Source organism: Carassius carassius, chromosome 28 (assembly GCF_963082965.1).
Source record: "Carassius carassius chromosome 28, fCarCar2.1, whole genome shotgun sequence".
In the NCBI taxonomy this organism is placed as follows: Eukaryota; Metazoa; Chordata; class Actinopteri; order Cypriniformes; family Cyprinidae; genus Carassius; species Carassius carassius.
The window spans coordinates 20,715,835-20,730,966 of NC_081782.1; the positions used below are offsets into that span (position 1 = coordinate 20,715,835).

At 37.4% G+C, this 15,132-nt stretch overlaps 1 protein-coding gene across 1 annotated transcript in view; it reads right to left on the reverse strand.

Annotated features, from left to right (window-relative positions):
• The window catches only part of LOC132108177 (1,4-alpha-glucan-branching enzyme-like), a 187,314-nt gene that overhangs the window by 131,160 nt on the left and 41,022 nt on the right, over positions 1 to 15,132 (reverse strand). The window contains exons 6-7 of the mRNA XM_059514781.1: positions 9,855 to 9,945; positions 4,618 to 4,827 (exon numbers count right to left, since the gene is read on the reverse strand). Of these exons, the coding sequence (XP_059370764.1) occupies positions 4,618 to 4,827; positions 9,855 to 9,945 (301 nt within the window). The remainder of the gene's footprint in view (positions 1 to 4,617; positions 4,828 to 9,854; positions 9,946 to 15,132) is intronic.

Below are 15,132 nucleotides of genomic sequence, written 5' to 3' on the forward strand. Positions count from 1 at the left end.
TCGAACCCAGTCTTGGAATTCATGAACTCTCTCAGTGCGCACTTCTCATCAGAGCATCTCGTCTGCACTACACGACCTGCTGCACGCTGCGATACAAGACTCACTTGCATTTCGATCGGGACAGCTGACAGAACTGTCACTTGACGGGTAATTGTTGTATTGTCACAAAAATGTATAATTTGAACACCTTTTAAGTATTTTAAGCCATTTTGTTCTCTCACACTCCAGAGGCTGTATTACAGCCCTCAGTCACATCCAAAGCTTGCTAGTATAATATAAGAGTTATTTTTCATAGTTTTTTTGTTTAAGCATCCAAATTCAAACAATATGTCTGATGGGTTTTGACAAATAAAACAGTTTGATGGCACACTCTACTAAAATACAGGGGGGAAAGAAAGAAAAGGCAGAAAAATCAATAATTAAACAACACTGCGTCGGCAGTGTTGTTGTTGTATCAGACACGTGCAATTAACATTAGGCTATATGAAAAACGATCTCAAATGGAAATAACAAGGTCTTTGGCCGGCGAATGAGGAGATCTGTGTTTTGTCCGCATCTGAGGCAAGTGCAACGCATTATATGCTATCATCACCTTTAACAGGTTAGGATATAATGTATATTGTTGCTATGGGCGCTCAGTTTTTTCTTGTGGTTTAATACACTTAGCCAAAATCTCATGATATAAACGATTAAGCACTTATCCATAGCAGGATATTTAAAACTTACAAAAGTATATATTGGCCAGATGGCAAAAAATGTACTTCTCCAGTCTTCAAACACACACAGACAATAGCCTTTACAGACATAATGTTTGAGTAAAGAAAATGCTGTACTATTCAAACAGTTATTTGTTTACCCTTGCTTTGCGGATAAGCGGAGATCTGTCTCCTCCAAGCTGAACGCACGCGTCAATCTGAGTGGAGGCGGGGTGAAGTGACGAGGTTTCGCGAGAGATTGAGGATCCAATGGCGTTACGAAATTTTACAAGCTCCTTTAAATACTTATCATTGGTTAAATATTTCTAAAACCCTGTGATTTAAAATAATAATAACGAATTATAATAGAGATATTGGTAGCACTTTATTTTACAGTCCTGTTCCTCATGTACATACTATGTACTTATTATAGTAATTACAATAACTATGTAATAACTAGGTACTAACCCTGAACCTACCCCTAAACCTAACCCAACCCCATGTAGTTACCTTGTATTACCAGAACTTTCTTAGATAAATACACTAAGTACACTATAAGTACATGTTAGTACACGTACTGTAAAATAAAGTGCAACCGAGATATTAATTCTGGATAATTTTTCACGGCACATATCTGGCTATTCTCTGTCTGCCATACGGAAATGCCGCCCCTGGATGAGGGGGATCTCCCAAAATGGGGCGCCGAATCGGATTATTAAATTATATAAAAATATTCTTTCGAGAATGTTGCACTCCTGTTGCTGTTTGTTATTCTGCACGAAACTTCATACCAATAAATAAGAAATATTGCTGACTTGTGCGTTTCCAGCGCTCCCTTTACGTTCGTCCGTTATTTGACGTTGAAAAAGGAAATGTCTTTTTTTTAGACATGGAAAATCGAATTTACAATCGATTCAATGAACACTTATGTCTTAAAAATCTAAAATGATATTTTCACAAAAATGACAGCCCTAGTACGCAATAACCCCATCACTTTATTAAACGTTCATGTAAACACTACAGATAGTATCAGATTCATCAATCTAAAAGAATTCAGTCCAATTGAACAAAAAGATGTGCATGTAAATGCAGCCACTGTGTACAAACACTAAAAGTTAAAGGCGTTTTCAGGGATTCACACAATAATAATGACTTGAATGGGTATTTCACCACTGGAAAAAAGGGGCTTTCAAATAAAACCTGGCTGCCTACGCTGTTGAGTGGAGAAGAAAAAAAAAAAAGAAGAAGAATCACAAATATGGAGAGAGCAACACAACGGAAAACCTAAAAAACCCACAGTATGTGTTTGTAGCCTCCATTAAAAAGAAAAAAAAAGAAAAAAAAGATGATTACAAATGGTGTTTTGAGTGAACTAGAGAAGAAAAACAAATGATGAAATAATCAGCCATTCTGACAGTTAATTTGTTGCTAAGCTAAGCTAACTGCGTTATAGGAAACATGAAAATACAAAGCAAACAAATGCTAATAAAAATTGACTTTTTATAAGTACTATTCATTTTTTTTATAATATACTGTACAAAAATTATAATGAATTTTTCCAGTATTGTCCACCAAATTTGATTTATTTCCATTAAGCTTGTCGCTATTCAAATATGATTTATTTTTACACAAAATATGTATACCGTATTCCTCCTGCACTGTCCACCAACTGTCAATCTTTTTTTCTTCTTTTCTTTTTTTCTCCAAGCTTGTCACCATTTTAATGCTATTATTTTTTAAAGAACTATTCAAATATTTATAATACATTTTCCTAGGTTTCTCGGCAGCTGAAGTCGTCATAGTTGGGTAATTATTATTATTATTATTTTTATTTTTCTAAAATCCTGTCAAACGTGCACAAACTACTAGCTACTACTAAATATTGTAGAAACATAATTTTCTGTAAAGTTGCTTTGTAACGATTTGTATTGTAAAAAGCGCTATACAAATAAACTTGAATTGAATTGAATAAACATCTATAGTGTTGAATGGGAAACTACATCAAATTAGGGCTAGGCGATATATAAAAAAAAATTATATCTCGATATTGTCAAAATTTTTACGATATTCGATATATACCTCGATATGTTTGCATTTGCATTTAAATAATGAACCATAAAACATGATTTTCTTTTGCCCATTAAAAAAAAAAAAAAAAAAAAACTATTTAGATTAAACAGCTAATTTAAGCAGTTAAAAAATCTAGACCAAGCGATTACTTACTTCTTTTTATTAAATAAATATATGTAGGCCTATATGTAACTGAAGCAGTGCAAATTAAGTAACAGTTACAGAAAGTGCATTCTGTCAACTTTTTAGTGCATGCAATTCACAATTTAAACTATGCAACTGGGATAAGTATTTTATTTAAAATTTTTTAACAAGTTTTTAAGCTAAGAACACAAGTCTGTCAACTGTCTGCGGTTTTAAGAGAAGCTCTGTGGCATGAAACTATGTTACTACTAAAAACCCTCTTAGATGGGGAGCTAGTTGCTGAAGCACATAGCTATTTCTTATATATAAATATATATAAATAAATACCAAAGACTTTTGCATTATCTCTGTCTATATTATGGAAACTGGTAAACATATCAGTGAAATTCCCCAATAGTAATTCCAAATGGCCATAGCCTATGTTTCTCTATTCAAACATCAGCGGTCGAGTAAGTGCATTTATTTTGCGATCACAAATGCAAACAATACAGTTGAAATCTCACGACAGAACACAGACCGGCTGAACGACGCTTTCATTAGATCGCTCAATTCCAGCTTGTAAGTGTTTTCAGATTATCGTCAGCGGCTCTTCCGCAATGAGGAGTGAGCACGTGCGCATGGTTGCCAGATTGCTTAAAATAAGCAAACACCGGGCAGAAAATGTATCCTTGTAACAGTGGAGCTCTGATTCAGAGATTTAAACTCTTGTTATCTGGCAACCGCTATCATTAAAGCTCTCGTAGTAGAGGGGCGTAGAGCAGTCAGCAGTTACAGGTTCCTTTTTTGGACTTTCGGCGCGTTCTTTTGGGAAAGTATGCTTGAATTTGAAATATTCAATATTCCCGATATATTCAAATTGTACATCGTCGTCAAAATTATTCCGTTATTATCGCTAATATTCGATATATCGCCCAGCCCTACATCAAATATATGTCTGGCGGAACCATTTGCTCAAATAACAAAAGAAAAACTCCACGATCGATAACAGAAATCGATAACGGCAGTTTACCTTTAATCCTACAAACACTGCAACAAAAACATCCTCACAGCGTTAGTTAGTTAGTTAATTAAATAAAGATTTGATGCAAAGGTAATACAAAAAAAATATGAATGCACATAATATATATATAAAAAAATTAAAATACAAAATAAATAAAAAAACTTTGCAGGATTTGCAATGCTGATGACCGTTAAAATAAGTCATCACTGTCTGTGAAAAGAGTCCATTGTCCATCAACTTTTCAACCGGTGTTTTTTTTTTTTTTTTCCACTAAGCTTGTCATTTTGCAATTAAAATTTCTGTGCAGCAATGTATGCTTTAGAACGTATGAGTTATTCATTTGTTTAATTGTTTGCTTGCAGAGACAAATCTACCATAAATGCTTTTATATTTATTGTTAAGTATAAGTTAAAGCTAAATTTCAACTGTAGTTTTAAAGGGAGATCTTCAGCCCTGTAGAACAATTTGGCAAAAAAAAAAAAAGGTATCTTCGAAGGCAGCATAATTACTGGAACAGTCTTCCAGTCGAAAACGTGTCTACGCTGCTTCTGTAAGCAGCTCACTAGGATTTGGAATGCCTAGATTTTAGAAGGGCCCCTGTGTTGTGTTACACAATGCTGTGTTACAAAGGTGTTGTATGATGAGAGAGCCGTGTAACTTAGGTGAAGCGTTGGGTGTTTGAAATGTGAAAACAAACTTGAGTCTCACCCAGAGTAGTTGAAGAGTCTGCTGTCCCAGAGGCTGTGTTCTCCACGGGGCCCGCTGTGGAAGAAACAGGAGTCAGAGCCGTCAAATCTGTTCAGCCCGTCCTCTGTGTTTTTGGATGCGTGGCTGTGCACCACATCGAGCAGGATGATGATACCCAGAGAGTGAGCCACGTCAATCAGCTCCTTGAGTTCCTCTGGGGTGCCGTAACGACTGGAGAGGAGAACAGATGAAGGCAGATATCAGAGCAGTCTGGGCAGAGGTTGTCTGGCAAGCTCTTCGTCTTGGGTTAAGCTTGAAACTAGCAGCAGTCTGATTGTTAAGACCAATTCTTTCAGAAGTATAGAGATATCTTGGTTGCACTTTATTTTACAGTACGTGTACTAACATGTACTTATAGTGTACTTGCAGTGTATTTATCTAAGAGAGTTCTGGTAAGACAAGGTAACTACATGGGGTAGGGTTAGGTTTAGGGGTAGGTTCAGGGTTAGTACCTAGTTATTACATAGTTATTGTAATTACTATAATAAGTACATAGTATGTACATGAGTAACAGGACTGTAAAATAAAATGCTACCGATATCTTTCTAAGTTTATCGCACTGATTTCAGAATCCAGAACATCATCTTACTGCAAGATGAGCTAAAGAAAATGTAAATGTGTAACATTGCTGGAGTCGGCTTACAGTTAGAGCTGTACTGATGGTTGACAATTGCAAACTGTGATTAAAAAGGTTTTGTTCATGTTACTAACAGTGTAAGACAAATGCACAACTAAGAAGCCATTTGTTCTGAACTTAGGTTAAGAATAAACATAAAATGGATAATAAAATAGGCTCCATTTTGGGGGGGGGGGGGGCATTGTCTTATGGGCTACGCTCCTACATATGATGCAATATTGCTTTGGGCAACCCAACATTGATTTCCAATCCATCTCCAATCCAATTTTGATCTCTCCAACACAAATCTTTAATGTTTCTTTTGTTCTATCTGTATAAAGGCAGAAAGACTAAATAAATGAATAAAGAGAAAATATAGGCCTATTTGATTTCTTTTATAGCTTTGACATAAAAAAAGACATAAAAACATTTAAAAAGACATGAATAATAATATTTATTTTTTTAATAATTTCAAATATATTTATTAAAAAACTTTGGTCTTTAGCCCACATAATATAATAAAAAATATCCACATAACATAAGCAATTATAGTGGCGCAGTGGCCATTCTTCATGGATCGTCCTCTTGGGATTCAAACCTACAAGCTTCTGGATACCATCCCAGTTCTGCCACATTACGTATGTGTGCATGTGTCCATCTAAGAAAAATCCCCTCTACACAACAGTTGTGTTTAGCAGCGCCAGCAGAACGACATGTGCAAATACATCAACCGTGCCGCCCAATTGCCGTGTAAAAACAAACAAAAATGGCTGTAAATAGAAATCAATCTCAGATCGTTTACACCGTCATGGCGGCTGAGCAGAGGTCAAAGCCTCCATTCGGTGTGATGTACTGCTCCTTGAGGAACAAAGGGCAAGAGCGGTGCGTTTCCATCAGCGCTTCCTCACGTATCTCCTCAGTGTAATTGCTCCAAGAAGCTTCATCTGTCCTCCAGCTATCATCATATCGCTTTCCCCCGGAAAACGTGATGCAGGGTGACAACAATACCCCTCCCCTCGGCCTCCACCCCCTTCCCAGCATCCAGACCTTGCACTTTTTAAACGGCTCAGGGAGATCAATCATGGGTGAAATTACTCTGTATACATTATACTCGCGCTATAGGCTGTCTTCAGCACTAGCCGGTAAGGGCAAGCGACAGAATAAAGCACATAAATAAAGAATTCCTGCATGTCTTCCTTTATCTGAGGTCTCTACCTCTCCACAGGATTAACTGCAAATGTGTTTACAGGGAGATTATCAGCCACGTTAGAGGAGCCTCTCTGTGATTTGGGGCCACAGATGTGGGACAGAGTCTTGTGGTGTATGTGTGCGCCTATTGTTTTCACTAAGGGGGTTACATTTATCTCATTTTGAACATTAAGAATATACAAATGAGTGTACCATGTTAAGGGCCTAAGGGCAGCATCCTTTACATTGAGGGTCAACAAGTGCATCAAAGAGTTGATTTTCAGGGACACTTTTTTAACTTTGACTCACAAGAGTTCCCGCCTAGTAATCCAGATCAATCACTTATTAAATTACTTGATGGTTACTACAGCTGTCTTCAGAGTGATTCATCAAGAATATGTTTTTATATTTACAAATTTGAGATGCAGGCAGAGTTGATCCTTCCTATACGCAAAATACGCAAGCTGTGTAGGGCCCCAAAAACACCAGGGGGCCCCCTTGCTCTCAAAGATGATTTAAAAGTGTCATAGGATGCTTTTTTAAAGATCATTATTTGGTGTAACACGAAAAAAAAAAAAAAACATTATTTTTCAAATACTGTACATTATTGTAGGTTATCTATGCCCCGCCTCTCTCAAACTTGTCATTTTCTACAAAGTCCCTCCTTCTGACAAGCGCAGTCTTCTCAGATTGGCCAACTGACCCAGTGCATTGTGATTGGCCGATCACTGAAAGCACTCGTCGAAATGTAACACCTTTTTCCATAATAACAAGCTTAATCTTTCATAATAAATGTAAAGACCGTTATTAATGTCCTTAGTTTTACCATCAGTTCAAGCCCGAAAGGGGAACAGAGTCGCGTGACAGACACAGTGATGAGGCCTGTATGTGTTTGAAGTTCACAAGCCATGGATGGTTAAGACAGCTAACTCCACTGTGTGACCCTTTCTCGATCACACACACGCTATGTGCAAAACTCAGCATTTGAACATTCACTAGCAAATACTTAAACTAATAACTAAACATACTTGCAGTAGCTGATTCAGAAGCACCAGATTGTCGTTGCAAAGTCAGAATTACCTGCTCTCCTATGTTCACAAAACAGTCGTCCATAAAATGCGTTGCTGTTCTGTTGTAAGTAATCTTAAGATTCCTAAAAGCATCTACTTTCTGAAGGCCAAATAAAGTGCTTTTGCTTTCGCCTAGATACACAGAGCATCTCCCTGACATGGCTGCTTCAACACTCTGCGGTTATTGAAACCTCGCCTTCTTTCTTTGCATGAACATTTGGGCAGCATTACACAAATATTTCCACGTAGTGACGTAGACATTTATGCACCAAGAGATTGTAACACTCCAAAGAGAAGGAAAAAATTTAAATTGCATCATATGACCCCTTTAATTTTATATATATATTTTTTTTTTGGCCAGTGGTTTTGAAAACATGAATGATAATTTATTTGAATGTGGTGTGCTGTCGCCCCCTTTCTGTGTAAAAATCTGTTAAATCATGTAATGTGAATGTCGTACAGTCTTGCTCGAGACATTCAACCATATATTATGATATAAAAACATTACAAAAACCCATGCTGGGCATTTTTTGCCCTCATATCCTGAATTTCAGAGGCATTTAACTGCATTCTAATTGACTCATCAAATGGTCAGATGTTGCCTTGCATCATTAAGTGCTAAGTCAACAGGCCTAACAAAATGCAAAGCATCCTGTTTATTTTGCACTGTTGAATAAACTATTTTCCTTGAAATCTGCAAGATTTTAGTAGCCACTAGAGATTAATATCTAGATGCATATAGTGTGGTAAACGTTAAAACTATATGCACTACAAAACAAGTGTATTTATGATTACGATTAAGGCTGTCACGATTAAGGCTGAATCCATGAAACGCATTATAAATCATTTTCCAAGGCTGCATGATATGTTAAAAAATATAAATATATATTAAAAATATATCATAAATCATAATGATATTGTGAATTCACAAACAATGCAATTCAATAAAATCTATGCAATGCAGGTTTAATATATGCACTTTAATTATTTACATGTGTGTTGGTTACATATGTACATATCAGAGTAGCTCTGTTCACAGTAAATGCTGCTCCACACAAACTGTTATCATTTACATGTGTGGAACATCTCAAACTCCATCTCTGCACATTCCTGTGAGTTTGGGTTTATTATAACGTTCTACTGAGAAAGCAACATGCGCCATTTTATCCGATCATTTATAAATCTACGCAAACACAGGAGAATACGCAAGTCATTCTGAGTTTAAACGTTTTGATGTCCACACATATTCAAGAAATGACAGTGGCTGTAGCATTTCTTTCGTAAAGACCTGGCCAAATATTAAATGGTCATTTGAATTAAATGTCAATATGAAGCAAGGATTAGATCGCACAGTGTAAAAACAATCGTCAAGCTGTTGGCTCCCTCTGCAGGCATTTTTTATATTACGTAATGTAGGCTAGCTCTGTTGTTTATAATACATTATGTAACAGTTTTGTTGCTTTGATACTTTATTTTTTGCACTAATAATTATTAACTTATTGCTATTATATATGTATTTTAGGTACTTTTAAAGCCTATTATTCGCTTAGGTCTATTTTTATTACTATAAAAAAATTTATTATAATTATCAGATTACTCTATTAATCGTCAGAATAATCTACCAATTACTCGATTACCAAAATAATCATTAGTGACAGCCCTAATTACAATAATACATTAAAATAAAATATCAAAAGTTTATAATATCAAGCAGCATAAGTGTTTTTTGTTTTTTTTTTACACAGAAAACTGGCAGAAGATACACCGGAAGAAAATATTTAAGAAAAAAAGGTAGAGATATGGGTTTTTTTTTTTTTTTTAACTTTTCAGATCGCTGAGTTTTGGGAAATGTTGTGTCATGCATGAGATGTTGCAAAAGAAGCAAGACACGAATACGATGGTCAAACATGGTCAAACACAGCAGAATGCAAAAACACGTTCTGTGTGAATGGCCTCTAGACAGAAGACAAGATTCAAGATTTAATTTGTCACATACGAAGTTGTATACAGAATACCACCTGCAGTCAAATGTAAATCATGTCCGCTCCATAGACAGTGCATAAATTTTATTAAGAAAATGCATATATTTTATTAAGGAAATGCATGAACATAGAAATAATAATGAAAGACAAAAACAAACCTGAAGCAGCTCAAAGAGTGAATACAACTGAATTGAGACATAATAATTATTCAATTGTCCAAGGAATGTGACAAAATTAAGCAAAAATTACTGCAAGGCATTTCACTAGGTTTGCAACTTGGACTCAAAAACAAAAAGAAAATGTTAAAATAAAAAAAAATTGTCCAGTTTCAGACAGATTTACCTTGATGCTGCGAAGAAACTGGTGACCTGGTAACCAAAGCTAGCATAGTATGCATGCTCCATGATTGCCATCAGCTGAATACAGTTATAACCTGTGTGTATGACAGTAAAGAGAGCAGTGCTTATTAACAGATCTTTGCTTTCATTTTCCAGTTTTCATTCACACATTTAATTTTGTGTGTTCATCACACAAAGCTGTTATATTGCTTCTAAAAACATGTACTGTAATACAGTACTGTAAAAACGTATGGTGTAGTTTATTATTTGTATTATTATCATTAAAATATTAAAACTAAATAATGATATTGCAATATATAGCAGTAAATATAGCATTAATAATAATAATAATAATAATAATAATAATAATAATAATAGTTATTATTATTATTATTATTATAATACAAGATTTTTGGATGACTTACACTTTTAAAGAAGCTTCAATTAAAGTCTTTTAAAATGCCAAATGTACAATGCCTTCTGAAAGTATCAATACCCCTTAATTTTTCCACGTTTTGTTATGTTTATAAATTTATTAAAAATAAAAAACTTAAATGATTCCATTGAATAAGTATTCATACCCTTAACTGGGACAGTTGAAATTAAGCTCAGGAGCATTCATATTGCATGTCGATGTTACTACTCTTTGAGTAAAGTTAACCTGTGGCAAATTCAATTGAGTGGGTTTAATCTGGAAAGGCACACATTTCTTAATTAAAGGTCTAACAGCTGATAATGCATATCAGAGATAAAACCAAGCCCTGAAGTCAAATGAACTGCCTGAAGAGCTCAGAAACAAGTTTGAGTCTAGCCACACATCTAGGGATCCACCGCCATCCCGAGCCCTCAAGGTTGGTAGATTGGTTTATTGGGGTGGCTCGCACTGGTTCTCAGTGCCCTGCCTCGGTGCCTTTCTTACCAGAGGTGCATGAGGAGCTTACCAGGTCATGGACGGCACCTTTTACTGCTGGAAACCGATTTGCAGGTTCCTTCTCCCGAAAGTCACAGCGAGTTCTCTTGGTCGAGTGATGGCCCAGCAGCCCTCGGGTAAACAGAAGCAGACTGAGGGGGTTCGTCATACCCTTAACCGGCGGGCAGCTGCTGGCTCCACCTGTCCACCGGCAGCCAAGTGACAACATCTTTCTGCTCCTTCCAAACTGCTTTGTGTGTGACGAGTTCAGCTCGCACTAGGGAGCTTCTTGTGTTGGCGGACGGCGCTTCAGTGGTGGTTGTTCCTGTGTCGAGTGGGTTGTGCACTTCAAGCTGCACTACCCCCTGTCATGTTTGCAAACGGCAATTTCCCCTGTGTGTCTTAGCACCTAAAAGAGCATTTCCCTGAAAGAGCCTATTTCTCTAAAAGAGCTTACATGTGTCGTCTTTTAAAGATGCCGTTTCACCAGTGCATTTCTGGATGCGGTCCTTACCTGGCACCGGGTGATGGTCATGATCGTAATCTCACATGTCTGTGCATATGGTAAATGGACTGCATTTATATAGCGCTTTCAACAGACCCCAAGGCCACTGCTTTACAAGTTGCCTCACATTCACCCATTCACTCACTCATTCACACACCGACTGCAGTGTCAGCCATTCAAGGCGCCATCCAGCTCGTCGGGAGCAGCTGGGGTTAGGTGTCTTGCTCAAGGACACCTCGACACTTGGTCAGGTGGAGCCGGGGATTGAACCACCAACCTTCCGGTTTTTAGACAACCTACATGAACCACTGAGCCACTGCCGCCCCTTGATATGCTCCCAGGAGAATGGAGACTCCATCCCCAGACAGTATAGCTGATTTGGAGATGTTACGGAGCTGCTCTGGTAGACTTGTTTGCCTTTCCAGAAACTGCTTACTGCCAGTTGTTCTACTCCCTGACCAAGGGAACACTCAGCACTGATGCACTGACACACTCGCACACAGCTGGCTTTGCAGGGCCTGCACAAGTATACGTTTTCCCCAGTGAGCATTCTCACACATATGCTGTGCAAGGTCAGGAAGGACGAGGAAAATGTCCTGCTTGTGGTGCTGTATTGTCCCACTTGGACCTGGTTCCCGGAACTAATGCTCCCTTCAGGGATCAGGTGGTGAGCCTGCAAGTGCTGCCCCCAGAGGAGGCAGATCTAGCCCTAGCTTTGGTCTGTCCCATCTGAGCCTTGAGATGCTACATAAACCGGACACTCAAACCAGCTCTTTGTATGTCTAGAGGCCGGCAGAAGGGGAAGGCCGTCTCTAAAAGTACAAATTCTGCTGATGTTGTGTCATCCCCACAGCAGTGTGTGTACCAAATGCCCACATAGAGAACCATGGCTTCACATGATTTCAAAACAGCTGTTTTCATTAACAAGAGAATATTATACAACAATCAAGCAAAAATAATATGCCACAAATGCCACAAAAAATCTTATCAGGAAAAAACTACTCAGGTTGATCCCAATCAACCAAAGTACAGTGAATACAGCTGCCATCCCAACATAACACCCCCCCCCCCCCCCCCCTTTGGTCTGACCAGTAAGTGTCTACTACAGAAGCTGGTCTTTTTTTATGTGAACACAAAGTGGCCACCCGGACTCCCCATTTGAATGACTCATCGGGTCATACACAAGTCTTATTTGTCCAGATCAGCCACAAAACCAGCGTTTCGGTTCCCCACGCAGGCTGTAGCTGCACTGACACGGCTTAGAATCTGTACTGGAAGAACTCAAGAGAGAGATCCAGGCTTGTCTCACATAGTTTTTTTTTTTTTTTTTTTTTTTGAGCAGGTTGGTTTATTTATTTATCTATCTATCTAGCTATCTTCCTCGCCCTGCTTCAGAGAAGGTTTGGGGATTTTTGATGAAGTGTGCGCCAGGGGCTCGTCTCACTGACGATGCATGAGCGAACGCGCACACACACACACACACACACACACACACACACACACACACAGAGAGCACTTTTCGATGCTTTTTTGATGCCAGAACCACAATTGTCTAGGGAAATGCAACTGGATACCACAAAACAATGAGAACTCAAGGAAGCAAAAGATCCAATGCAACAACATACTGGTTAAGTGCATGGACATATGAATTAATTATTTTATCATAATATTTTTTTTACTCTGAATAGCATCGTAGGACTTTATGTGGGAAGACGGTCATTTTCAATCTAAACATGCAGGCATACATACTTCTTTTTGCCTACTAGAAATAAAAAAATAGTAATTTTGTATATTTTTTGAGGAAACCTTTAGTGGTGCCTGAGCCTGTGCAACTTACAGGCACAATCTTGAAGTGGGTCTGAATGTTTTTAAAGATTCCCATGTTTCTAAGATGCTAAAAGGTCCAACCTCCATGATATGTCTATAGAATTACTGTGCCTGTATATAGATGGGGCACTCGGGAGCCCAATATGAGGTGTGTGTACACTGTCCAAAAAGAGCTCATTCCATGCATTCCATGTCCAAAAAGAGCTCATTCCATGGTTGTCTACTTCTAAAAGTGATGTTTTAAAGTAAAAATGTTGATTTAATAAAGCCATTACCAACTCATTCTGAAACAAAAACCTCTGTTAAATGAAAATAAACAGATAGATACACAAACAAATAAATTTTAAACAAAATGAATGTTGGAACCATATGCATATAAAAAAAGAAAAAAAAAGGAAAATGTTAGTCAACAAACTTTTTTTTTCCCAAACAGAACCTAGACAGACAAAAAAACAAAACAAACAAACAAAAAAACTAGAACCCCCCCCCTCCCCATTGCAAAGACATTAATACAAAATGAAAACAAACACAACAAAAACATGACCAATGCAAAAAAAGTTGTTTCTAAGAAGCAGATTCTTAGCAAGATCTTTTCCAGTTCTAAAAGTAATATTGTAGTAAAGACAGACAGACAGACAGACAGATAGACAGATGACTAACATAAATCAATGAATAAATAAATACAAACGTACATAGCGAATAACGAAAGATCAATGCAAACAAAAAAACAAAAACAAACAAAAAGGGTTTTGTTTCAATGAAGCAGATTCTTAGAAAGATCTATTCCAGTTCTAACAGTGATATTCTACTTAAACTGAAACTTGGATTTAATAAGGCCACCACCTACTCAATTCTCATACTGAAATGAAGAAAATTATCATTTATTTCAAAGCATTATTCTTTTTATAAGCACTTCAACGGATTCAGACTCTCTGACTGAGATAAATGTTTGGAACTTCTGCTGTAAAATATATATATCAGCCCTCTGCCTACACCGCAGGCAACTCTAGACAAATATTCCTGTCAACAATAAATGTTTCAAAACAGAGTCCAGGATCCTGGAAGCAAAAGATAAAAGATCATTCACTCAAAAAAAAAAAAAATTAAAATATATTTTATCATTTACTTTCGTTTCACTCCAAACCTGTACGTCTTTGTTTTTGAGTGATACACTAAAGGAGAAATGTTAAATAATGTGCTGGTTGCTCTTTTCCATTGCATTTAGCAGTTATAGAAGAACATCCTGAATTGAAGTCATTATTCACTCATGTGTATCCTCTCCAGTGAGCTGTTAAATGCTTTGACTCTAGAAATGAAAAACCAGAACAGTCTGGTTTAGAGTGGTTTTGTGAACTATATCTAACCTCAGTCACAAACAGACCAATACATGTTGTTATTAATCATCTGAGAAGAGCTTTCCAAAAGATTCTCAGTACTTCCCAGTTGTTTATCACATAAATCTATATCTGAGCGAGAGTCCCCATTCACATTCATTAAATAGAAAAAAAAATAATCTTTTATGTTCCACAGACGAAATTAAGAATTTTCTTTACATTTGGCGAACTCTCTCTCTAACTGTCACATCACCCCAATCTCTAATCCACAGGCTCTCCCATGTCTGGTAAATACTTGAAAATTCCCCCTGCATCTCTAAAACACATCGGCACACTCAAACACACCTCTTTCCAGCCCTCACCCACGACAGCACTAATGAACACTCCACATGGCAGCTATAGCCCGTAAACAGGGTGTTGACCTGCACAAAGGGGCTTGGTTGAGAGAGCAGCCTCCCCAGAACACTGGCACCGAGGCCAGTGGCTCATCATCAATGCGGCAGGTCTGTCAGGTTAAGAACCACTGCAGCTCAGATACTTTGTTATGAAGGAGGAATGTTGGCAAGTAGAACATAACCTCTCTCCAGGCTAAAAATAATGCATGTATCCTTATAAAAAATATAGTGTGATGGTAATACTTTGATATATACTATTGTCCAAAATGATACTCCAAGGTATATTATGGTACTCTCATGGTGTATCTCCA